The 21,606-nt window shown below is 40.6% G+C and overlaps 2 protein-coding genes and 1 long non-coding RNA gene across 5 annotated transcripts; 2 read left to right on the forward strand and 1 right to left on the reverse strand.

Annotated features, from left to right (window-relative positions):
• Positions 1-1,447: 1,447 nt before the first annotated feature.
• MRPS14 (mitochondrial ribosomal protein S14) lies at positions 1,448-4,967 on the forward strand (the record flags this gene model as incomplete). The annotated part of the gene is made up of 3 exons (XM_081324784.1): positions 1,448-1,522; positions 3,045-3,203; positions 4,659-4,967. The coding sequence occupies 3 exons, from the start codon at positions 1,448-1,450 to the stop codon at positions 4,839-4,841; spliced, it is 417 nt and encodes a 138-aa protein (XP_081180910.1). The 3' UTR covers positions 4,842-4,967.
• A 3,434-nt stretch (positions 4,968-8,401) lies between these two features.
• CACYBP (calcyclin binding protein) lies at positions 8,402-16,023 on the reverse strand (the record flags this gene model as incomplete). 2 transcript variants are annotated; one of them, XM_081325376.1, is made up of 6 exons in its annotated part: positions 8,402-8,730; positions 10,272-10,366; positions 11,185-11,284; positions 12,084-12,180; positions 14,774-14,969; positions 15,880-16,023. In XM_081325376.1, the coding sequence occupies 6 exons, from the start codon at positions 15,886-15,888 to the stop codon at positions 8,574-8,576; spliced, it is 654 nt and encodes a 217-aa protein (XP_081181502.1). In that variant the 3' UTR covers positions 8,402-8,573. The 2 variants fall into 2 exon arrangements, with proteins under 2 accessions (XP_081181502.1, XP_081181501.1); XM_081325375.1 differs by lacking the exon at positions 15,880-16,023 and having other exon boundaries at positions 14,774-14,984.
• A 614-nt stretch (positions 16,024-16,637) lies between these two features.
• On the forward strand, positions 16,638-21,164 carry LOC308666889. Of its 2 annotated transcripts, none has more exons than XR_014026185.1 (2): positions 16,638-16,740; positions 18,629-21,164. It is a non-coding gene; the product is annotated as an uncharacterized lncRNA (long non-coding RNA). The 2 variants fall into 2 exon arrangements; XR_014026186.1 differs by having other exon boundaries at positions 16,723-16,817.
• Positions 21,165-21,606: the final 442 nt, after the last annotated feature.

Below are 21,606 nucleotides of genomic sequence, written 5' to 3' on the forward strand. Positions count from 1 at the left end.
CTACTATTGCAAAATATAATTAGCTGAAAAGGAAGGAAGGTTTCACATGTATTTAAATGTAGTTGGCTGAACAGACACCACTTTGACAAAAGAATAAGGAGCTGGTTAATCTTTGGAAACAACTCTCTGATCTCTTGTTCTGCTTGGAAACCCTGAAGCTCTGACCATTGGACTGGCTGACAAACTTGATTTGGTGTTCAAAGACCTCGGATTGAATTTTGGCTTCTCTTCTGACACTACTCAGGCACACTTGTATTTCCAGACTCCTTAGATTTTGGATGTATGTTTCTTTCCTTGTTATCTATATGGCCCTGAGTACATTTCTCTTCTAATCTAACCATGTGCGAGTCGAAACCTGAAGGAGGATGGCTTGTTCCATACACACACTCTCCCTGCCTGAAGAATTAAAAACTTGTGAAACTACTTGCAGCCAGAGGCTGCTGAAGGTGTGTGTGTCTTACTTTGTTCTGTGCCTTGCCAGAAACGTGGGAGCATTTGGGGGAAATTGGAGCAAATAAAGGGTGGTTTGAACTGCCAGTTGACTGTTTTACCTCTGTGCCGCCGTGCCCTGGGTCATCACATGGCCCTTAGTTTCATCTAGCACTGTTACCTTCTCAATTCCCCATATCCGAGTGCTGAATTGTGTCAACTTCAAAACCAAGCATACAAACAAAAAACGCTAATCCAGAATTCCCTTTATGTATTCTATTAGTACATGAAATTAACAATTATGACTCTAGATTTGCTTACTAAATCTAGCTGCTTGGGTTAATATAACATATTAAATACATATTAATATAGAATGAAAAAACACCCTGCTCCAATACTGGAATGCTCCAACATTGGAGGCTTTTAAGAAGAGATTGTATAGCCATTTTCCTAAATGGTATAGGGTTTCCTGCCTGAGCAGGGGTTTGGACTAGATTCGGGGTAGGCAACCTTGGCTCTTTTATGACTCGTGGACCTCAACTCCCAGAATTCCTGAGCCAGCTTGGCTGGCTCAGGAATTCTGGGAGTTGAAGTCCACGAGTCATAAAAGAGCCAAGGTTGCCTACCCCTGGACTAGATGATCTCCAATTTTATTATTATTTGAGAACGCAAAGCAGGCATAATAGCCTTCTGGGTGTAACTATGTTTGTGCGAGTTATGTGTAGATAGATTATATATACACAACTCGTACATACACGCACACATATACACACGCATATATTATTTACTACACACGCACGGAGAATTTAATTCTATAGACATAATAAAAGCTCCTACACTCAACCTTTAAAAAAACCTCAATTCATAACATCCATATTTTGTTAAATTTTGCCGCCCATTCTCACGAACCTCGCTCGCTTCTTCCGCTCACCCGCCCACTTCGGCTTCCCTTTCCTTCACGTCTTTTCCGCATTTTCATGCACTGGCGGGTTAACTTCTGCCTTGTTGCGAGCAACGCATGCGCAGTTCAAATAGTGTCGCTACAGGGAAGATGGCGGCAGTATCCTTGATGCTGCGATCGGCGTTTCGGCAGGTTAGAGTTGCGGCCGGGAGCGGCTGCTTTCCTTCTCGCTTCCTCACTTAGCGTGCTGTCCTCGTTACGTCAATTTTCACTTCTGCCGGGTGCTTTTTTTCCCCCCGCTCCGAGATAAGCCCAGGCTTAAAAGTCAGGAATTTGGGGGCTGGAACGCTGTGCATGAGCCGTCGACCTCCCAAGAGTCCCGTGGCGGATTCGTGTGGCCTGCCCTTTGCAGCTTTTTTAAAGTTCTTATATCTTGCTCGTATTATGGTACTGAAAATGAAGTCGTTCAGAGCTGAATTACATTTTTATTTTTTTATTTTAATTCCATTTATATCCCGCCCTTCTCCGAAGACTCAGGGCGGCTTACAAGCTTAGCAGTAGCCTTCATTCTATGTATACGCCTGCTTATTAGGGCTTTCACACCCCCTCCCAAGCGGCATTATTACAAAGTCAGCTTATTGCCCCCAACAATCTGGGTCCTCATTTTACCTACCTTGGAAGGATGGAAGGCTGAGTCAACCTTGAGCCTGGTGGGATGCGAACCTGCACTAATTGCAGGCAGCTGGTGTTACTTAAGGAGGCATTAGCCCACTGCTCCACATGCTGTCTAAAACGGTGCGGACTAAAACTAACCAGAAGGTGCCTTAAATCAAGCTTATGAATTGGGCACCCGAGGCCATCATGTGATTTTTCTCTGCTGTTGTTAGTTGCGAAGTCGTGGCCGACCCATCGCAACCCCATGGACAATGTTCCTCCAGGCTTTCCTGTCCTCTACCATCTTCTGGAGTCCATTTAAGCTCACGCCTACTGCTTCAGTGACTCCATCCAGCCACCTCATTCTCTGTCGTCCCCTTCTTCTATTGCCCTCGATCTTTCCCAGCATTAGGCTCTTCTCCAGTGAGTCCTTCCTTCACGTTAGGTGGCCAAAGTATTTGAGTTTTAGCTTCAGGATTTGGCCTTCTAAAGAGCAGTCAGGGTTGATCTGCTAGAACTCGTTAAAGGAAGGTGCAGCTGATAGGCTAAAACTAAGAGCTTTTCTGCAGACTTTTAGGTATTGCTGAAGTGCAGTCCCTGGCACCTCACATCATTGGCCATGCAGTTGTTAGTTGTAGTTTGAAGAAATGGTAGCAAATTGTTCTGTAAAACTCCTCTGCCACTATATAAAAAGAGTTGGAAGGGACTTTGGAGGTCTTCTAGTCCAACCCCCTGCTCAAGCAGGAGACCTTAGACCATTTCAGACAGGTGGCTTTCGAGTCTTTTCTTAAAAACCGCCAGTGATGAAGCACCCACGATTTCTGAAGGTGACCTATTCCATTGGTTAATTGTTCTCACTGTTCGGAAATTTCTCCTTAGTTCTACATTGCTTCTCTCGCTTAATTTCCAACCATTCTTTCTTGTCTTGCCTTCTGGTGCTTTGAAAAATAGGTTGACCAGTATGGCTGCTTTGTTTTTTTTAAAGATTTCAAACATTAATACTTGCATCAGCATAGCCATTTGCCTGAACAAAAAGCTGATTGTAATTTCTTTTTATTAGTTCTGCCCCTTGCCATGTGCTGGTCAAATAAGAGGATATTATGTGGACTGGAGGATGGTACGTGATGTTAAGAGAAGGAAAATGGCTTTTGATTATGCAGATCAGAGATTACGGCTGAATTGCATTAGGAAAAATAAAATTTTGCCTAAAGAACTCCAGGTAAGAAGCATATTATTTTTGTCAAGGGGTTATGAAGTAGCACAACAAGAAAACTTGTTTGAAAATTTATCTCATATGCTTGACTTTGGGCAATTAATAGTTAAAACACCAAATTAAAAATAGCATTAACACCACTAAGTTTTATTTAATATTTAATATAACCATGACCGAGAAATAGGCTATATCAGAGCCCTAGGCTTGATGGCAAACCTAAGTTTGTAATGTTGTGTGAAAGGCCAGCAGGGTTAGGGCAAGTTTAATCTCTCTAGTGGAATGTTGTTCCAGGGGCTAAGCACCACAGCAGCATCTCTTCCTGGGCCCTGCTAGATGATAGTCTCTGGAAGCTAGGTTTCTGAGCAGCTGAATCCAACATGATGATGGGTAGACACCAGCGGGTCTTAATACTAAATATATAACAACAACAATAATAATATTATCCTCTTACATTAATTGTATCTATTGGGAATGTGATATTGTTCCCCTCTTGTTAAAGAATCTCAAATGATGTAAAATAGATTGTTATGTTCAGACAGTTAAATTGCAGTTCTTTTTAAGTTTAAAAAATTTATTTTCCTGCTTTAGTTTTAATTACTAGTATCCTTTTTAATAATAATTAATTCTTCAGCTAAGCGCTGAAGAATTAATGCTTCCGAGTTGTGGTGCTGGAGAAGACGCTTGAGAGTCCCTTGCACTGCAAGAAGATCAATTTTTTGTTGTTGTTAGTTGCAAAGTCGTGTCCGACCCTGACTGTTCTTTGGAAAGACAGATACTCAGGCTGAAACTCAAATACTTTGACCACCTAATGAGAAGAGAGGATTCATTGGAAAAGTTGAGATGTTGGGAAAGATTGAAGACAGAAGGAGAAGGTAATGACAGAGAATGAGCTGATTAGATAATGTCATTGACACAATGAATATGAATTTGAGAAAATTCCGAGAGACAGTGGAGGACAGGGGCCCTGGCGTGCTATGGTCCCTGGGATTGCAAGAAGTTGGACATGACTTAGCAACTGAAGAACAACATCCTTTTAATGTGTTTTTTTCTATTTAAGATACTTTATGGTATGTTAGGCTATGAAAAGTGCAAAATGTATTTTTTGTTGATTAGCCATCTGTACATGCAATTAGAAAATTCTATGCAAAAAATTCTAATTATTCAGAGATATCTTGGATATTTTAGTTGAGAAAAAATGGTTCAACTTCATATCTAATTCTTATTGGAGTAGTTAAAATGATTATAGGACTTCATATGAAGGATTCAGTGTATTTATTAAGAGAATAAATACAGATTTAAAATCCTGTGATCCCAGATTCTCTACCATGTCAGTTTAGGATTGGCAGTTCCGGTTAAAAACAATCTTTGAGATTCTTCACTCTCACTCTATGCAACATAATTGTACAAATCTTTGGTTAAGTATAGGAGGGTAATTTTACATTTTTAAAAAACTTATTGCAGGAAATTACCGATAAGGAGATAGCTGATCTGCCCCGAGATAGTTGTCCTGTGCGGATCCACAATCGATGTGTTCTGACATCCCGACCTAGAGGTTTGAAAAAAAGATGGAGGCTCAGCCGAATTGTCTTCCGCCATCTGGCTGACCATGCCCAGCTCTCTGGGGTACAGAGGGCAATGTGGTGAGCTGCAAGCAAGTAATCTTTTCAAACATCACAAAACTGAGTCCTGATTGAAAATTCTTGAATATAATTCATGGAATGCAAGAATGAGAGATGGTGAATGCTAAGCATGTTGACAAGGATGTCAGTCTGATATTATGAAAATGTGAACCTTCTTTTGCAGCTTAAGAGAAGAACAAAAAATAAACTCACTGATTTGACTGGTTCATTTCTTGCACTTGGAATATTTTTTTTAACTTTATCATTGCAATTTTGAAAAACAACACTGCAGGCTATAACCAAGTTTACATATCATAACTACTTGCAATAATTTCCTGACTTTTATAACATAAAAATAAGACTTCAGAAAAGATTAGGAGAGTTCTAGGCAGAGTAGAATAGTACTGTGTTCCCCGAAGGTAAGACCTGCCCTGAAAATAAGCCCTAGCTTGATTTTGGGGGGTGGGCCTACCCCAAAAATGAGACCTAGTTTTGGGGCGAGGTGCAGACCTGAAAATCAAGCTGAGGATGTGGAGCTGCCCCATGCGCCCCGCATCACTTAACCATGGCAACCAAGCCCCCCATGAATTGACATCTGCCTCGCCTCACCGACCCACTTCTACAGTGCCCCCAGCCTGCATTTCGCCATCAGAGGCCTTCCGGAAAGGCCTCTGCAGCCGAGAACCGAGCGACGGTTTCAATCTGTAGCTTGGTTATCATCTGCAGAGGCCTTTCCGGAAGGCCTCTGACAGCAAAATGCAGGCTGGGGGGCACCATGCACATCAATCTGGAGCTCCATTCTCAGCTGCAGAGGCATTTCCTTCAGCTGCAGAAGAAGTGGGCCAGCTGGGCATGGCTGTTGATGCCGCTGCCACAAGGTGAGACTGGGAAAGACATCTTCCGAAAATAAGACCTGGTGCCTCTTTTGGAGGCAAAAAAAAAGACCGTGTCTTATTTTCGGGGAAATGTGGTATATGCATGGCCCAAAACTAGTGTTTAGAAAAATGGGGATTTAAGTAGAGAGTACAAGTTGAACTATAGTTCATCCAATAACCATTCCTGCTCATTTGGTCCACATCCCCACTGAACAGACATCTAATCCATTTGAACTCCACATCCCACCCCTCAGCAAAGGAGAATCCCCTTGTCCGAGGACGTCTCCGTGGTCATGTGGCTGGCATGATTAGATGTCAAAGGCGCACAGAATGCTGTTACCCTCCCACCATAGTGGTCCCTATTTTTCTACTTGCATTTTTAGGTGCTTTCAAACTGCTAGGTTGGCAGAAGCTGCGACGAGTAACAGGCGCTCACTCTGTTACGCGGCATTTGGGATTCGACCCGCCAAACTGCTGACCTTCTGATCGACAAGCTCAGCATCCTAACCCACTGAGCCACTGCGTCCCTTGTTTAGCTAGTTACTGCCAAAAAAAAAATCTTCCCTCCCATTTTATTTAAAATTGTTGGTCTTTTGCCAGCTTTTAGTGTGACACCCATAAATATTTGTAAACCTTTATGAAATCTCTCCTCAGTCTTCCTTTTCAGTGTAATATACCTTAACTGTTCTCCTTAGGGATTGATTCACCCTCATTCTCAAAGCATTTCTGTGAATGTGTTCCAGCTTTTTGTTCCTTTTATTGTGGTGCTCAGGTTTCTATTTGAAGTTCAACCAATGGAGTACAATGACACTATTTGTCCTGAAACCTGGAGCGAATGCTCTCATTCAGGAATCCCTGGTACCACCACATGCAGTGCCAAATGAGGTCATAGAATCCATCTCTTAGATACAGGCCATCTAATCCAAAATGTCATTGCCCCTTTTGAACTATGATGCCTGCAGCTGAACACAATACTCCAAGTGGGACCTGACCTGGCCAGAGTAATGTGGAACAATAACCTTCTATAATCTGGACTCAGAACACTTATTAATGAAATGTTCCTTTTTAACAACTAGATCACACTGATGGCTTTTATTTATGGGCCCTCAGATTCTTTTCACATGTATTAGCACCAAGTCAAGTCTCATGAATTTATTACTCTGCCTTACATTTTTCCTATTCACCATGGAATAAATTTATATTTTGCATATTAAATTCCATTCTTATGCCTGCTATTGAAAACCCTCTTTGAATTTTCTATCTGAAGTTATTAGCCACTCCTTCCAATTTTGTGTCATTTGCAAATTTTTCAGTGTTTCTTAACTCCCTTCATTCAGGTAAGTGATGAGTGTTAAACCAGCAGAAATCCAGGATGGAGCCCTGTAACATTCCACTCAGTGCTTCTCTCCAAGCTTTGGTGGAGCTATTAATCACCTTTGAGTGCAATCATTCAGCCTACTGTGAGTTCATCTAACAGTAGTGGCATTTAGTTTATATCTTACCGTTTTAGTGAAGGGGAAAACCATGAGGCGCTCTCTCAAAGGTTTTGCTAGATAGTAATTATCAAGAGATAGTCTAGTACAACTTCTGACAAACCCATGCTGGCTCCTCTTAATTGTACCCTATCTAGCCAAGCGCTCATAAACTTATTGCCTGATAGTCTGTTTAAAGACTTGGCCAGTATAGATGTCAAGCTGGCAGGTCTTAAATTTATTGAGTTTTCCTTTACCCTGCGTGACCTTTTAGAGAGTTCTGCATATATCATCACAGTGCTGGCTTCTTCAGATTTTTCTTGCTTTTCCTCATAGGAATTGTTCGCAATTATATCTTATCTCGTTTCATAGCATTTCCCATTCTTCCTGGATACTTCACAGGGATTTTAAACCATTGGAAAAGCCAATCTAGCTTCCCTCCATGTTTGTCAGAAACTGTTCTTTTGAAGACCAGTGCTACAGACCTGACATTTCTCAGATCTTTTTCTCAGCCTCTTCCCAGCTGCTGGCACTGGTATATGTCAAAACGAAAGCCTACCTACAGATCTTCTCGTCGGATAGGACATCATAATGTACTGTATTTTTTATGTAGCAGCAATCAAAATTTATGGATAAGCAAATACACTGAAAAAGATTAATCATTATTACTGTCATTAAGCTGAACTCTTTTCCTCTAATTAAAACCACCCATCAGTTTCTCAGCCTAATAACTTTGCAATAATTTCCCATTAGTTGACAGAGACAAAATACTAGCTCTGAGTTTTAATCTTAGTTTTAATCTGTTTTATACTATATTTGTAGCATAGTTTATTAAATCCAAATGTTCAAGAACTTGCATAGATTTGGTATTAACTAGTTTATATTTGTTCTATTGCACGATTTTTGTCTGGTTGCTGTTTTAAGCTAGTGATTGACTAAAGGAACATATGAGAGGATTTTATATTTATCATAATTGTACATCATCCTGATAACTTATCATCTTGCTTGATATCTAAGTATATCACTTTATTGTGATGCAATACAATTCCCTAAGCCCATACTTCTCAGAAAACTGGAGGTTTCCTTTCTAGGCTAACCTCATCTGAAGAATCAGTATTTCAACTTTTATCTGAGAAACTGGAATCATTTACCTAAGATTATTTATCACTGTGTACTTGAATATGTAACAGTCTGGGAATTGCCAAGAGGTGCTGGAAAGACAAACATTTAAGGAGACATGAGGTTTTACAGTATATTTTATTTCCCATCTCCAATCTTAAAACATAAATTTTGTAGTCTTTGCTTTGAAGATGGCTATATAAAGCACATGTTCTCTGAACAGAATATTGCAACAGAACCTCCATACATAAAATGTAGATTAAATTGGCAAGCACGATCTTCAACATTTGTTCAAATGTCTAATGGCAAATCTTTGGATTGCTTTTCGCGACTCTCCACCCACGCTTTGTTAATTGTTCTCTTCATCTCATCATCTCCTTCTGCATACATCTTTTTCAGTAGATTCATCAATCCTTCATTGGGGTCAGATGTATCATAGGAAGCTTTCCTAAAGGATGTACGTGGACAGGAAAATATTATGCTGTCATGTATTGAGTTTAATACATTCCATAACAAGAGCTGAATGCTCAAATATTTAACATTGTAATCTTATGGCCTGTGATTTATCTATAATCCATCTCTCTCTGTGTGTGTATATGTGGGTGTGTAGAGAGAGAGAGAGAGGTATATGTGTATTCTTTCAAGAGCGGGCAGTTTAGAAGCTACCTATTTTCACATGTGGTGGACTTGTAGAAATATAAAAGCTTTTTGGATTAAAATTTGGTGGAACATTCAAAAGATTTTTAAGAGAAAGATAAAGTTTTCTCCACAATTGTTTCTATTGGGTATTGTTGTAGATTGTGATGTTAAAGAAACTAACCTGATGTTGAACATGATAACAGCAGCACGGTTACTGGTGGGACAATATTGGAAGGATAGTTTGCCCTCTATAGAAGAATGGGTGTTTAAAGTTTCGAATCTTGCAAAAATGTCTAAGATTTCTGCTTATTTGAAAGATCATTCACAGGAAAGATATATTTCAGTTTGGAGGAGATGGATAAATTATATTCAGAACAAATATGGGACTAAAAAGTTCCATTTAGCTTATGAGTAGATTTTAGTGGGATATTGTTATTGGCACGTTGTTTGTAGTTATATTAAAGGGGAGTTAAAGCACATTATGAATTTGGATAATTGTATATTATGCATAATTTTTATTTAGAATATGATTATTGTAACTATAATCCTGTATTTAGCTCTGGGAAGTGGGGGGGGGAAGTGGGGGGGGGTTTGGGGTGGGAGGGATTTGGGGATATATTGTAAAATTTTGTTTTTGTAAAACTCTTTAATAAAAAAAAGAGCGGGCATCAGTATTTCAATTTTTAATGTGTCAGTGTGCTCACAGAAAAAGGTGCCAATAAAGCTTATCATCTTAAGTCCTTCTGCACCAGACTGAACTTGTCATTTGAAAAAATAATTTGATTAAAACAAACATCATGGAGTAAAATATTTTTCAGTACCTAACTTGTTTCTTCTCACACATCTCCCAAAACTTAACTAATGCAATAGCTCTGGAGATCTAGTAATAGACATTCATTCATATGCATTTGGTAAGATTAAAAAGTTCAGTTTATTAAACTGTTTTGTGCACATTGTATTATACTAAAAGCTGCTAAAATACAACCAATACTAATTTAAATAATGTTTAGTTATATTTTTTCATGTAGGAGGGGAATGCCATCATGTATCACTCTGATATTCAATATATTCAGTATAAAAATTGCCTGTATAAAAGATTTGGGGTTTTTTTAGTAAGCATGTTCCAGCAACTGGCCATAAAATGCAATTTCTATAGAAATCTGGATTTTTTTCCCCACCACGTTTTTTAAGAGCAAGAACAGGATAAGTATAAATATTTAAAATCTGTTCATCTTCCATGTGTTACAAGGATTAAAGGAATCTTTGTTTATTGAATTTTAGCTTGCAAGACTTTTTCAATAGTAACAGCAATATCATACTGCTGGAACAAGCAAATGAAGGGACACTTACTCTTTTTCCTTAGTTTCTTTTTCAACCTGTGTTAGGCACTCCCATTTTTCTTCTTGCTGCTTCTTACATAATATCAAGATCATATCAGTTTTGATCTGTAAGAAGGAGGAAGGCAGAATTCAAAATAATGCAAGAAGCCAGAATTACCAGAAAGGAACTTGTTTGGATTATTTTCAAAATCCAATGTAGATATATTATTTAAAATAATTTACTTTTGTAATCTTGTAGAATATAAAAAACCCCATAATTTAAGAAGTTTAAATGCTGTTCATGAAATTCAAAACCACAGGTTACTTATCTTTCCACGATTCCCCTCTATATCTGTCACTGCTTTAATAATTGCAACATGAAAGCATTAGGTACAAGTCTCCATTTGTGAATGGCACTGGATTGATCAAGTTGTTCTAGGCAGAAGAGACTTCCTATTCTCAAAACTGAGACTACACTTTCTAAGAATGATGAACCTGGATGTGACATGAATGATTTTAGTTGTGTTTTTTTTACACCTTTGCAAGATGAAGAAAACTCTGCCAGGGGAAATAGTGCTCCAAGTAAGATTTACCAATTCACTCAGAATTAGTCCTATGATATTTAGGAGCTGGTTCCCTCTTACTCAGGACTAAGAAAAATAAAAATGCTCTTTGGGAATAGGAACTGCAAGGGTAATTGCCTATCAATCTACCAAAGAAATAGACAATCTAGTGATAAAACTTAATTTACAGGAAAACACCAGAAAGCAGAAATCAACTTAAAAGTCAGGGTTTTGCTTCATTCTACACCTTAGATTTTTTAACCATTGTTCATTGAATAAACCACAAATTACAAGCTCCATATTAAGCCCAAACCACATAAAATATGTTATGTATAAATGTATATGAACAGTATTAAAATTGACTACATCAGATATACTGACCTTCCATGAGCTGGTTTTAGCTAAGATTGGTTTCAGAAGGTTGTTGAACGTCATTGTATAATTTTTGTTGTTTAAATTTGTCACCAGCAGATGAAATGAACTAAGAGGATAAGAAATTAATCAGAATTTTCTAATGAACAATTACATCAAATAAACATCAAGAAGAAGCCACCCTAATGGCAAAAAAGGGGAAAAAAGCTGTAGGTTCATTTGGGCCTAAAATTTAATATAGCTGAGTGTCTAAAAAATGGTTAAATATGGATGGGTAAGACCCTAGCAAGATTACAACTTGAGTGGCAGCCATACATTTAAGTTGTTATATATAATGGCTCTATCAGAAATAAACCAAAAACAGTATGGGATAACCTAGTATCAAAGGGGACACAATCCTGGTTTTGAACAGAATTCTCTCTTTTCCTCTGGTCTTGTATAATGGCACTCATGTAACCAACAGTGATCAGGATTATTCTAACTAAACAGTGGAACAAAAATAAACATTGGTTATATAGCCAAGCTACTAGGATAGTTGATTGGTTGCTGGCAGTGGACCTCCTTTACCATGTTACATGATGTTGGCTTTGTGGTTATCTTAGGCATGATTATGACTATTCTGGCATTGTCGGCAAATATCCTAACCATAGTTATCACTAGACTAAGCTTTGTTTAATAAGCAAGTATACCTTTAAGGGAGAGGTGGTCTTTTTTTCCCTTTTTATAAAGGTTGGAAGCAGCAGCAGGTGGTATAACATGCTATCAGTAAAACCATACACTGGGAAGAGAAGTCATCTCTTCTTTCTATATAAGAGGAGGGATCAGTTTCCTCATCTCTGTGAAAGCCAATAGTAGTAGCAACAGCCCCGATGTTGCTTACACATTGTATCAAAAAAACGAAAGCCCACCTTTCTGTAAAGTGCACCTGAACATTCTCAGCTGGCAGATGTTGAACACCACTTAATGTGACATAGATTTTCACAAATTTATCAGACTGATCCCATGCTAAAGGAATGAAAAAAAGCATTTTGGATATTAAAAAGGGAATACTGGTTTTAAATAACATTTCAATGCGTTTATTTATGTAAAATTTATTAGATTTGTGTGCCAAAATCTAAGTTCATTTTAATTCTGAAACAAGCTTTAAAAATCCTATTAGACATAAAAATAAAGACTAGAAAGATAACCCCACCCACAGAAATAGGATGATGCAAACCTTTGAAGGTATTTGTTTCAATTAAGGTCCTTTCAACGTTATTATATAAAATGAATTGCAGCCTAGAATCTAAAAAAAAATCAAATAAAGCAGTCTTCTGTGCACTTCACTGCCTCAAACTGAATAGTTCCTTCAATCACATTTAAACAGGCTCTGTGGAGCAATCCTGTTCCTCACATACCTACCATATCAGAAACCGTGGTTTTTATATATCTGCATTTAACAATTTTCACATTTGAGCTGATGATTTAATTAGCCAGTCAATATAATCAAGGCATACAGTGCTTGGTCAGCTGCACTGGTTTCTAGAACATTTCAAGATTCAGTTGAAAGAATTCAACATTTAGCATTTCTAAGGGCAAAGTATCAAAAAGAATAAACTCCTCACATGATCTTCCAGTTATCTCCATTTTCCCACACTGAAACTATCAAAAGCAAATGGGTCACAGTCAGGGCTTTTTTTTGTCATAGAACGTCCAGAACGGAGTTCCGGCACCTTTTTTGGATGGAACCTTGTAGGGTAGGCAAGTCGGGTTGTATGACGTGTATGAGTTCCGGCATCTTTTTTTTTTTAAACAAAAAAAAAGCACTGGTACTGACAACTTATCCACTCATACATTTCTCTCTTTACAAATCTTTACAAACTGGAGGTCAACTTCAGGTTAAATTACAAGAAAGGAGATAAAATGAATCCAGCAAATTATTACACAACTGGCCTCCTAAACATAAGAAGTAGATTATAATCCAGTTACTGGATATATCCCAATTGGCTGATGCCACTGTATTGAGTCCCCTATCTACTGGAAAAATATTCTAGCTATTTTATAACATCACTATTATTAATTTAAAGGCAGCATTTGATTCAATGCCTAGAAATAGGATATGGATAAAACTGACATCTAAAGTTGTTGACTCTCAGTTTCTCCCTTTGATTATGAAGACTGCATATCTCAATACAGGTTAGACATGCCTTTTCAGTTACTTTTCTGTCCTAAATCCCATTTAAAAAGTATTTAAGCAAGAGTACTAGCTTGCTTCAATCTTTATATCCATTTGTATTTCAAACTCTGACAAAAACAGAATTCCATTCTCCAAAGCTTGTTTCACTTCTCTTTTATAGTGATGAAACAACCCCATTACCTCACTAGTAGGCTTATATGGAGCTTCCAAACCATTTCCTCATACAAGGAATAAAGCCTTGTCATCAGCTTTGCCCAAACAAAAGTAGTGGTTTTCATTTATAAGATTTTCAAGTTGGACCACTGCTGGAAGACATTTTTTTCAATACAGAACAAATCAAGGCATCTAAATATAACAATAAGATTCTAGTCCAACCCCTTGCTCAGGCAGGAAACCCTATACCATTTCAGACAAATGGCTGTCCAGTCTCTTCTTAAAAACTTCCAATGTTGGAGCATTCACAACTTCTGGAGGCAGGTTGTTCCACTGATTAATTGTTCTGTCAGGAAATTTGGAAGTATAATCTAAACTTAAGCCTTGGGGTGAAGGCCAATAATGCTATCACATCTCTGGCTCTTAAGATTACCAAACTATTTTTGAATTAGCCAACAGCACAGGGAATAATTATGTTCTTGCTCCTATAACTATCTTTATAGAGTAGAAGTTACTACCTACCTTTTCAAAGATTTGCAGCATTCTCACTAAAGAGACTGAACACCTCAAAGATCCAGTCTAAAGTCCTAATAACTGTGGTATGAGCATCTTGGCATCTTTTCAACTCCAACTATATTCAAAATTTAGTCAAGCTTCTTTAGCTTTTCCTGACAATAATTCTTCTGATTACTCCCTTGCCTCCCTGATCCCATAGAATATTTTTTAAATCATTTTGGAACAAAGGTACCAAATTGGATCTACAGTTCTATGACTTCACTTGATATTGAAAAAGAGCTGCAACAGAGCTGAAACATCATGCTCTTAGAACTGATCTTCAGAATTACCTCAGTACAACTCACACTTTTATCGTGCTGGTTTTCTTGACTTTTTGTTCCATACAAAGACATCAGAGTCTGCTTTCTATGCTAATGTCAAGAAAATTCACTATTTTCCCAAGTTAGCATTAGCATAGCATGTATGACTGTTTCCAATGGGAAAAATTGAGTTACACATCTTATACAGTTTGAGGTACAGATTTAATATCACTCCTCCTATCTAATCTGTACTGGATTCAATACAAAAAAATAGATGATTTATCTCTGGTATTTTCAAAAAGGGGTTTTGTAACAATTATTAATATCAATGCAAATCACTCCTGGATTGAAATGTAGGTTTGAAGCAATTTATGTAGCTTATTGTAGTACTGTGACGGCTACAATATTTTCTTCTACTGCATTCTGTAATGAGGAAAAATAAATCCATTCCTACCATAATTGTTGATTTTCACTGTATATCCAGTGACTATTGGTTTTTCTTCTTCAGATCCTTCAGCTTTTAGTTTGAGTGGCTGCCAATTCTTGATTTCTCTCTCTATTTTGTTTTTTTCTGCCAGCAGAAAGTCACATACTCTCTTTCTTGTTGCCGTTTTCAAAAGCTCCTTCACCTCTTCCAAATCTTTCTGCAGCTGCATGGAATACATTGATTATACAAATTAGCATTTCTATCAAACATTCTATCAACATCTGCTTGATGGGCAAGCTTATAAACAGTGGGACAATAAAGATCAAACCCCAGAGACAAACTAAAGGCTAAAACCAGGCTACCGACATTTAGAAAGAATTACAACAGCATTCTAGTTACTTAAATGGAGAGCACAGCAACACTGACCGTTGTCCCGCAAAAAGAGAACTTACCCACAGAATGAAGAGACGGACTGTGGCAAGGAGATGAAGTGGTTTTAAGGCCACCTAAAATCTGAACCAGAGAACCACTTCCGCGTAGTGGTTAAGGCACCAGGCTAGAAACCAAGAGACCAGGAATGCTAGTCCTGACTTAAGACACAAAGCCAGCTGGGACAGTCCCCTTCTCTTTTAGCGCTAGCAAGGAGGCACTGTCAAATCACTTCAGAAAAACCTTGCCAAGAAAACTGCAGGGACTTGTCCAGCCAGCGGCCAGGAATCAAGCCTGACCGAAGGGGGGGGGGGGGAAGTTGTAATAAATTCTGAACCAGAAACATTCTGGTTCTATCATCTATATTCAAAGGGGTCCACCTCTGTGCAAGAGCATCCCTCCGCTGACTTGTCTGGCATCCTAAGCCCAGGTGATGCCCCTAAACCAGAGGTAGGCAACCTTGCCTCTTTTATGACTCATGGACTTCAACTCCCAGAATTCCTGAGCCAGCACAGCTGGCTCAGGAATTCTGGGAGTTGAAGTCCATGAGTCATAAAAGAGGCAAGGTTGCCTACCCCTGCCCTAAACCCACCATCCAACACGCCCGCCCCCGCCACGCCCAGGCCAGCGAAGGGTTGTTCCCCATCCCGCCAGCTCGGATATGGATCTCCCTGCAGGGACAGAACTCCCCCCCCCTTTCTCACCTCCTCCATCTCTGAGCAGAGCACCAGCTTATTTGATGGTCAGGGTCAGGCGTTGGCGCAGCCGCAGAGATTCCCCTCTCGAACTTTCCCGTCGATTCTGCCCGGCCTCCCAGAGCCCTCAGGATTGGTCTGCTCGCCCAGCCAATGACGGGACGTCTTCCTACCCCGGAAGCAGAAGAAACGCGAATGCAGCAACATAAATCTAGAGAGGGGGGAAAAAATACAACGCTCGCTTTTTTTTGTATAGCTTCCGGGTTGATGGAAACGTAGAGCTATTTAAACAGGTAATAATAGAGGTAAAGTCTGAAGATTCCTGTCGTTTCCCCCCCAAAAAAACCCCTACATCGCTCTGCCGCTCAGTAGAACGAGCAAAAAACACAACAATTACCACATTTTGCAGTCTTCTATTGGACGTCGGGATTTTTGGACTTCACACCGTTAGCCCTACGCCAGGGGTTTTCAAACTTGGCTCTTTTGTGACTTGTGGACTTCAATTCCCAGAATTCCTCAGCCAGGCATGCTGGCTGAGGAATTCTGGGAGTTGAAGTCCACAAGTCATAAAAGGGCCAAGTTTGAAGACCCCTGCCCTACGCGGTGTATAGTCTTGTTGCATTTTGCCTCGGCAGGTGGCAGCCTTGGGACTACCACGCCTGGGCTCAGAAGCTAAGCAGGCCAGGTCGTTCGGTCCAGCGTTTGCCGTTCTGGCCCGTGCCTTTCCCTGTCACGTCACTTCCTGTTGCAAGCCTTGACGGGAGAGAGAAAGGAAGGGAGGGAGGTCGTTCCGGCCTCTCTTCCCCGGGCAGGGAAGCCCCCTTCGCAGTTCTCCAGCATGCAGCTTGGATCCATTTTCGAGCACGGCCGGTTAGCTGCTCCTACCCTACGTACATTTAGGCAGGCTGGGCCTACCCTGTTTGTTTTCCTTTAGTTTTACCTCTGTGGTAAGTGAGTGGCTGGTAATAGCCGCTTGCAAGGCTGTCTGCAGACTGTGTAGCCCAGGGGTAGGCAAGTCATAAAAGGGCCAAGTTTGAAGACCCCTGCCCTAGAGGCTTCTGTAAGGGAGGGTCTTTTAAAGAGTCAAGATCATGGCCACAGTTCCACCTATGTTTGTGTGCAATGCATGTCAAAAGGGGCAGGTTTTTGGCTGAGTAGTTGTGGCCTGGCAACTATTCTGACCTTTTTTTAACCACCACCACCCCCCCCCCCAAGATGTTGCTGGCAAAGCCTTAAATATTAGTTAAGTTAGAAACTTTAAAACTGCAGTGCTGCGCAATTCTGCTTACATGAATAATTCATAATTGGAATTCCTAGTCTCTTATTTCCTCTCATAATCATTACTAACATGCAGATGCTAATTTGACTGGAGCAATAGAATTATGTTTACCTTTTTCCATCAACAGAATAGGGAGAAACTTTCATTTTCTCGCCTTCCAAACTACTAAATATGCACCCAAAAAAGTGATTAGGAAAAAATGGAAGATTTCTGCTCCTGTTTTCCCCTCCTCCTCTCCCCCCCTTCTTTTTTCCGGGTAGTAGATCTAATAGCTTCAGGTGTAGAACATTCATTTGGAAAAAGATGCAGAGGCATAGGGATAATTTCTTCCTCATAGCTGCTGCCATAAGACAGATAAAAGAGTTCTTAAATGTTTAAAAAGGCACCTGAAATCCAGTCCAGATAGTGTTTAATTTGAGATATTCCAGGGGTGTTCATCAGAAGGGCTCCATCAAAGATTTTTATTGCTTTTCACATCAGTGGGGAGGAAGGGAAGGGGAAACCTTCCTCTTGGTACAAATGAGTGGAGGTAATATATTATTGGTCCATGCTTACCTAAATGTACTGTCAGCCTGGATCAGGGTAGGCAACCTTGGCTCTTTTATGACTCGTGGATTTCAACTCCCAGAATTCCTGAACCAGCAAGCGGCTATTACCAGCCACTTTCTTACCAAAGAGCGCAGCTAGAGAGGCTTCTAGTAAAAGAGAGTCCCAGGTTTCACAGAGACTGCAACCAGCCCAGATGCCAGCACTCGGCCTCTTTCAATTATGAATATGTAAACCAATGGCAGATTCGTTCTTCTTATTCTAACTTCTTAGATTTAAGGGCAGAATCACCAAAATTAAAATATATTATTAGACTATAAGTCCACCAGTCTGGCTTCAGCACAGTTTCGCCAAAGAGGCCTCTTCACAGAAAACCTTGTTTTATATTTATTCCTAACTCTTAGGATGGCATTACTAACAAAATCAACATTTACTTTTATCTTTTTCATACCATAAATAGTGGTGCCATCTAAATCTTAATTCATTGCCCTTTTAAGTCATAACCTCTTATTCTGAAGATTCACCCACTCATTTAGCCAGACCAAATAAGTGTCGAAATACAATTTCAAATCTGGTAAACCCAAACCTCCTTTTTCATTAGCATCTTGCAATAATTTTTGTCTAATTCTTGGTTTTCTCCTTTGCCATTTGGGGTTTTGGCAGGTTTTAAACAAAGCAACAATGCTTATTAAGAATATGACCTCTCAAGATGGTGACCTATTGACTAAAAAGTCTAGTTGTAAGGTTGAGAAAAAAGGTGAAATACTTGAGGGTTATATTGGCAAATACCAATGCAACACTGTTTCAAAATAACTGCCTCTTTGGAATGATATCCGAAAAGGGTTTGCTGAGATGGGATAAACTGCAATTATGATTATTGGATAGAATTTCTGTAATTAAGTTGTTTTAGCAAAAATGCTTTTTTTGTTTCAGACATTACCAATATTTGCAACTGATACTCCATTTAAACAATGGTAGATGGATATTTCTAAGTTTATATGGCATGGGCTTCCACCGATCTCTGTAATTGTGCCACGATATCCTGCAACCAAGTATCCTCATGCAAGAGCAGGTCGCAGATGCTCAGTAGCACCAAGCAACCATCAGCAGTACGGCCCTATTGCCCGTGCAAAGGCTGAAGCAGCCAAGAAACAAGCCGCCTTTCCCGACCAGGACATGCAATTAAAGATAGAGCAAGCACCTGGAAGTGGCAAAGAAAAAACTTCCCATAGAAAGGGAAGCAACAGCTGCTGTGGCAGAAGCCCTAGAAGCAACTACAGACTTTGACAAGGAGCGTAGTGTCCCCAGCAACATGCTAGGCTCAGAGCATGGGGTGCAAGATTCTATGCAGCGCACTTCAGAACACGTGTACCAGCATTCAAGATCAGCAGAAGACGTCCTGTCGCCACAAGAATCAAAGGGTATCAAAAGAATCATCTGCACACCGCCAGCATTAGGACAGAAAGAGCCTGGTGATCATCCTTCCAAAGTACAATAAGGGGTCTAGACTTAATATACACCAAGGAGATGGACTTCTTAGTCCAATGGCTTGGGAAAGACTCTGCTCAGCATGCTAGGAGGATTAGGAACATTAACTAGAATGCCAGAAACTGGTCTTAAGATGAGCTGGGAAAGATTAGAGGAGTGTTGTGGCTCAGCGGAGGTAATTGAAGAGGCAATTTAACAAAGTTGAGGATTTCCCTAAGATAACCAGCAGGGGATACCAAAAGCTCAGAGAACTAAAGGATTTCTTGCAAGAGCAACAAGCTGCCAAAGAAAAGGGTGATCTGCCAGGCCTCTTTCTTGGACACAGCCAGGGGGATTAGACCCATAATCTTGAAGCCCCCTCATGACCTACAACACAAGTGGGTTACGTACGGGTTCAAGCATAAGACAAATCCAAGCTGCCATTTCCACCATTCAGCGTATTTCTGGACTTTGTCTCAGAGCAAGTGAAGGTCATGAATGATCCTGGTTTTGACCTTATACTGGCATACACCAGACCTCCTGGCTCCAAGTTGAACAGGTCACCAATGGCAGTGTATAAAACTCATCCCTCCTCATCAGATTCGCCTTACAGGTCACCAGACTCCTCTCACCCAGATGGCAAAAGTGGAGACCCTGAGAAGCAGTGCCCTCTCCATAAGAAGCCGCATCCTCTTCTGAAATGTAGAGCCTTCAGAGAGAAAACCATAAAGCCTTCCTAAAAGAGAATCACATCTACTTCAGGTGTTGCTCATCCACATCACACCTTGCCAAGGACTGTAAGGTCAGTATATCATGCAGAGTGCAAAACCACAGCCCAACCACAGCACTATACCCCAGACCAGCTCCTTGGACCGACGAGCCAGCTGACGATGCCAACAGGCAAGGCGGGGAGCAGAAGAACATTGTTTCAAACACGCCAGTAGTCACCTCTCAGTGTATGGTGGTATGCAAATATCCTGCAGGTGGCAGGTCTTTTTCAAAAACCTGTCTAGTGAGAGTGTAATCAAAGGGTCAGAGGAACAAGACCATCAAGCTGTATGCTATTCTAGGGGACTTCTGGTTTGGGGGGACTTCCGGTTTGCGCTTGTAGTGCATGGCTGTGTGAGAGTGGACTTCCACTCCCCACAGCTAATTTCGCCCTGCCAGGGGGACCCTAGATGGGTCCAAAATCGCCCCATAGAGGTGACTGCGAAGGAGGGGTGCCCCATTGATCACGAAGCGATGGCAATCTCTTCGTTTGATCCCGGGAAAGCCCTCCCTCTGAATCCAACAGGAGAAAGTCTAGCTGCATGCCAGCGTCTACTCTAGCCCAGGCTACTGCAGCCAAACTCCAAGAGCACTACCAAGAACAACAGTGAACAGCGTGCTTGGAACTGGTGAGAGTATTTGATCTCTCCCTTATTTTACAACTAGTCCGTGGGAAGGATCCCCAAAGCAAACAACCTCCAAAAGTGAGGGGACGGGACTACATTCCCATTCCCCCATAGTCAGAAGCGGTGAAGTAACCTTTCAGGAGGAGAGAACTTTATTGAAATTAAATTCAAAATACTACAATTGTCAAGTTTCCGACGGATGAGCTCTTCAAAGGACTCTGAGGCATTGTTTACCTTAAAAGTCTTTTATTAGAGCCCTATAACATCGGCAATGCTTGCTAGGGAAGCTGGAATCTGAATTCCCTTCCTGGTAGCACAATATATCAAACACAATTCTCCTCCTTTTATTGCTGTCATTAATCACATTCTCCAATTAGTTTGAAGGGTCAGTTTTCCCTTCTGGTAGACCAGGGCTTTTCAACCTTTTTACCCATTGTGCCACTTTTAGGATAAGGCACTATCCAAATATCACCAGTCGCCCAGCAAGGTGTCAAAAACATGACCAAAAGAAAAAAAATGATAAAAGTACAGGTAGTCCTCGACTTACAACAATTCGCTTAGTGACTGTTCAAAGTTACGACAGCATTGGAAAAAGTGACTTATGACCATTTTTCACAGTTATGACTGTTGCAGCATCCCCAGGGTCATGTGATTTACATTCGGATGCTTGGCAACAGATTCATACTTATGACGGTCACAGTGTTCCAGAGTCATGTGATCACCTTTTGCAACTTTTTGACAAGCAAAGTCAATGGCCGGGGGGGAGGGGAACAGCTCATCACTCAGGTTGCAGGGTGCCTGTGTGGGGGGAATCCATGGGTCTCTGGTGGAGGGGTGGGTTGGGCTGGGGTGGGGTGGGTGCCCTCTCTTTCTCCCATTGTCCCTTCCTTCTTTCCTTCCTTTCTTTCTTACCTCCTTTGTTCCTTCCTCCTTCCCTTCCTCCCTTCCATTGTCCCTCCCTCCCTTAGGTTGCAGGGAGCCTGGGGGGGGGGAATCCATGGGTCTCTGGTGGAGGAGGTGGGACTGGGGTGGGTGCCCTCCTTCCCTCCC

Source organism: Vipera berus (genome assembly GCF_964194415.1).
Source record: "Vipera berus genome assembly, chromosome: 3".
NCBI classification, from domain to species: Eukaryota; Metazoa; Chordata; class Lepidosauria; order Squamata; family Viperidae; genus Vipera; species Vipera berus.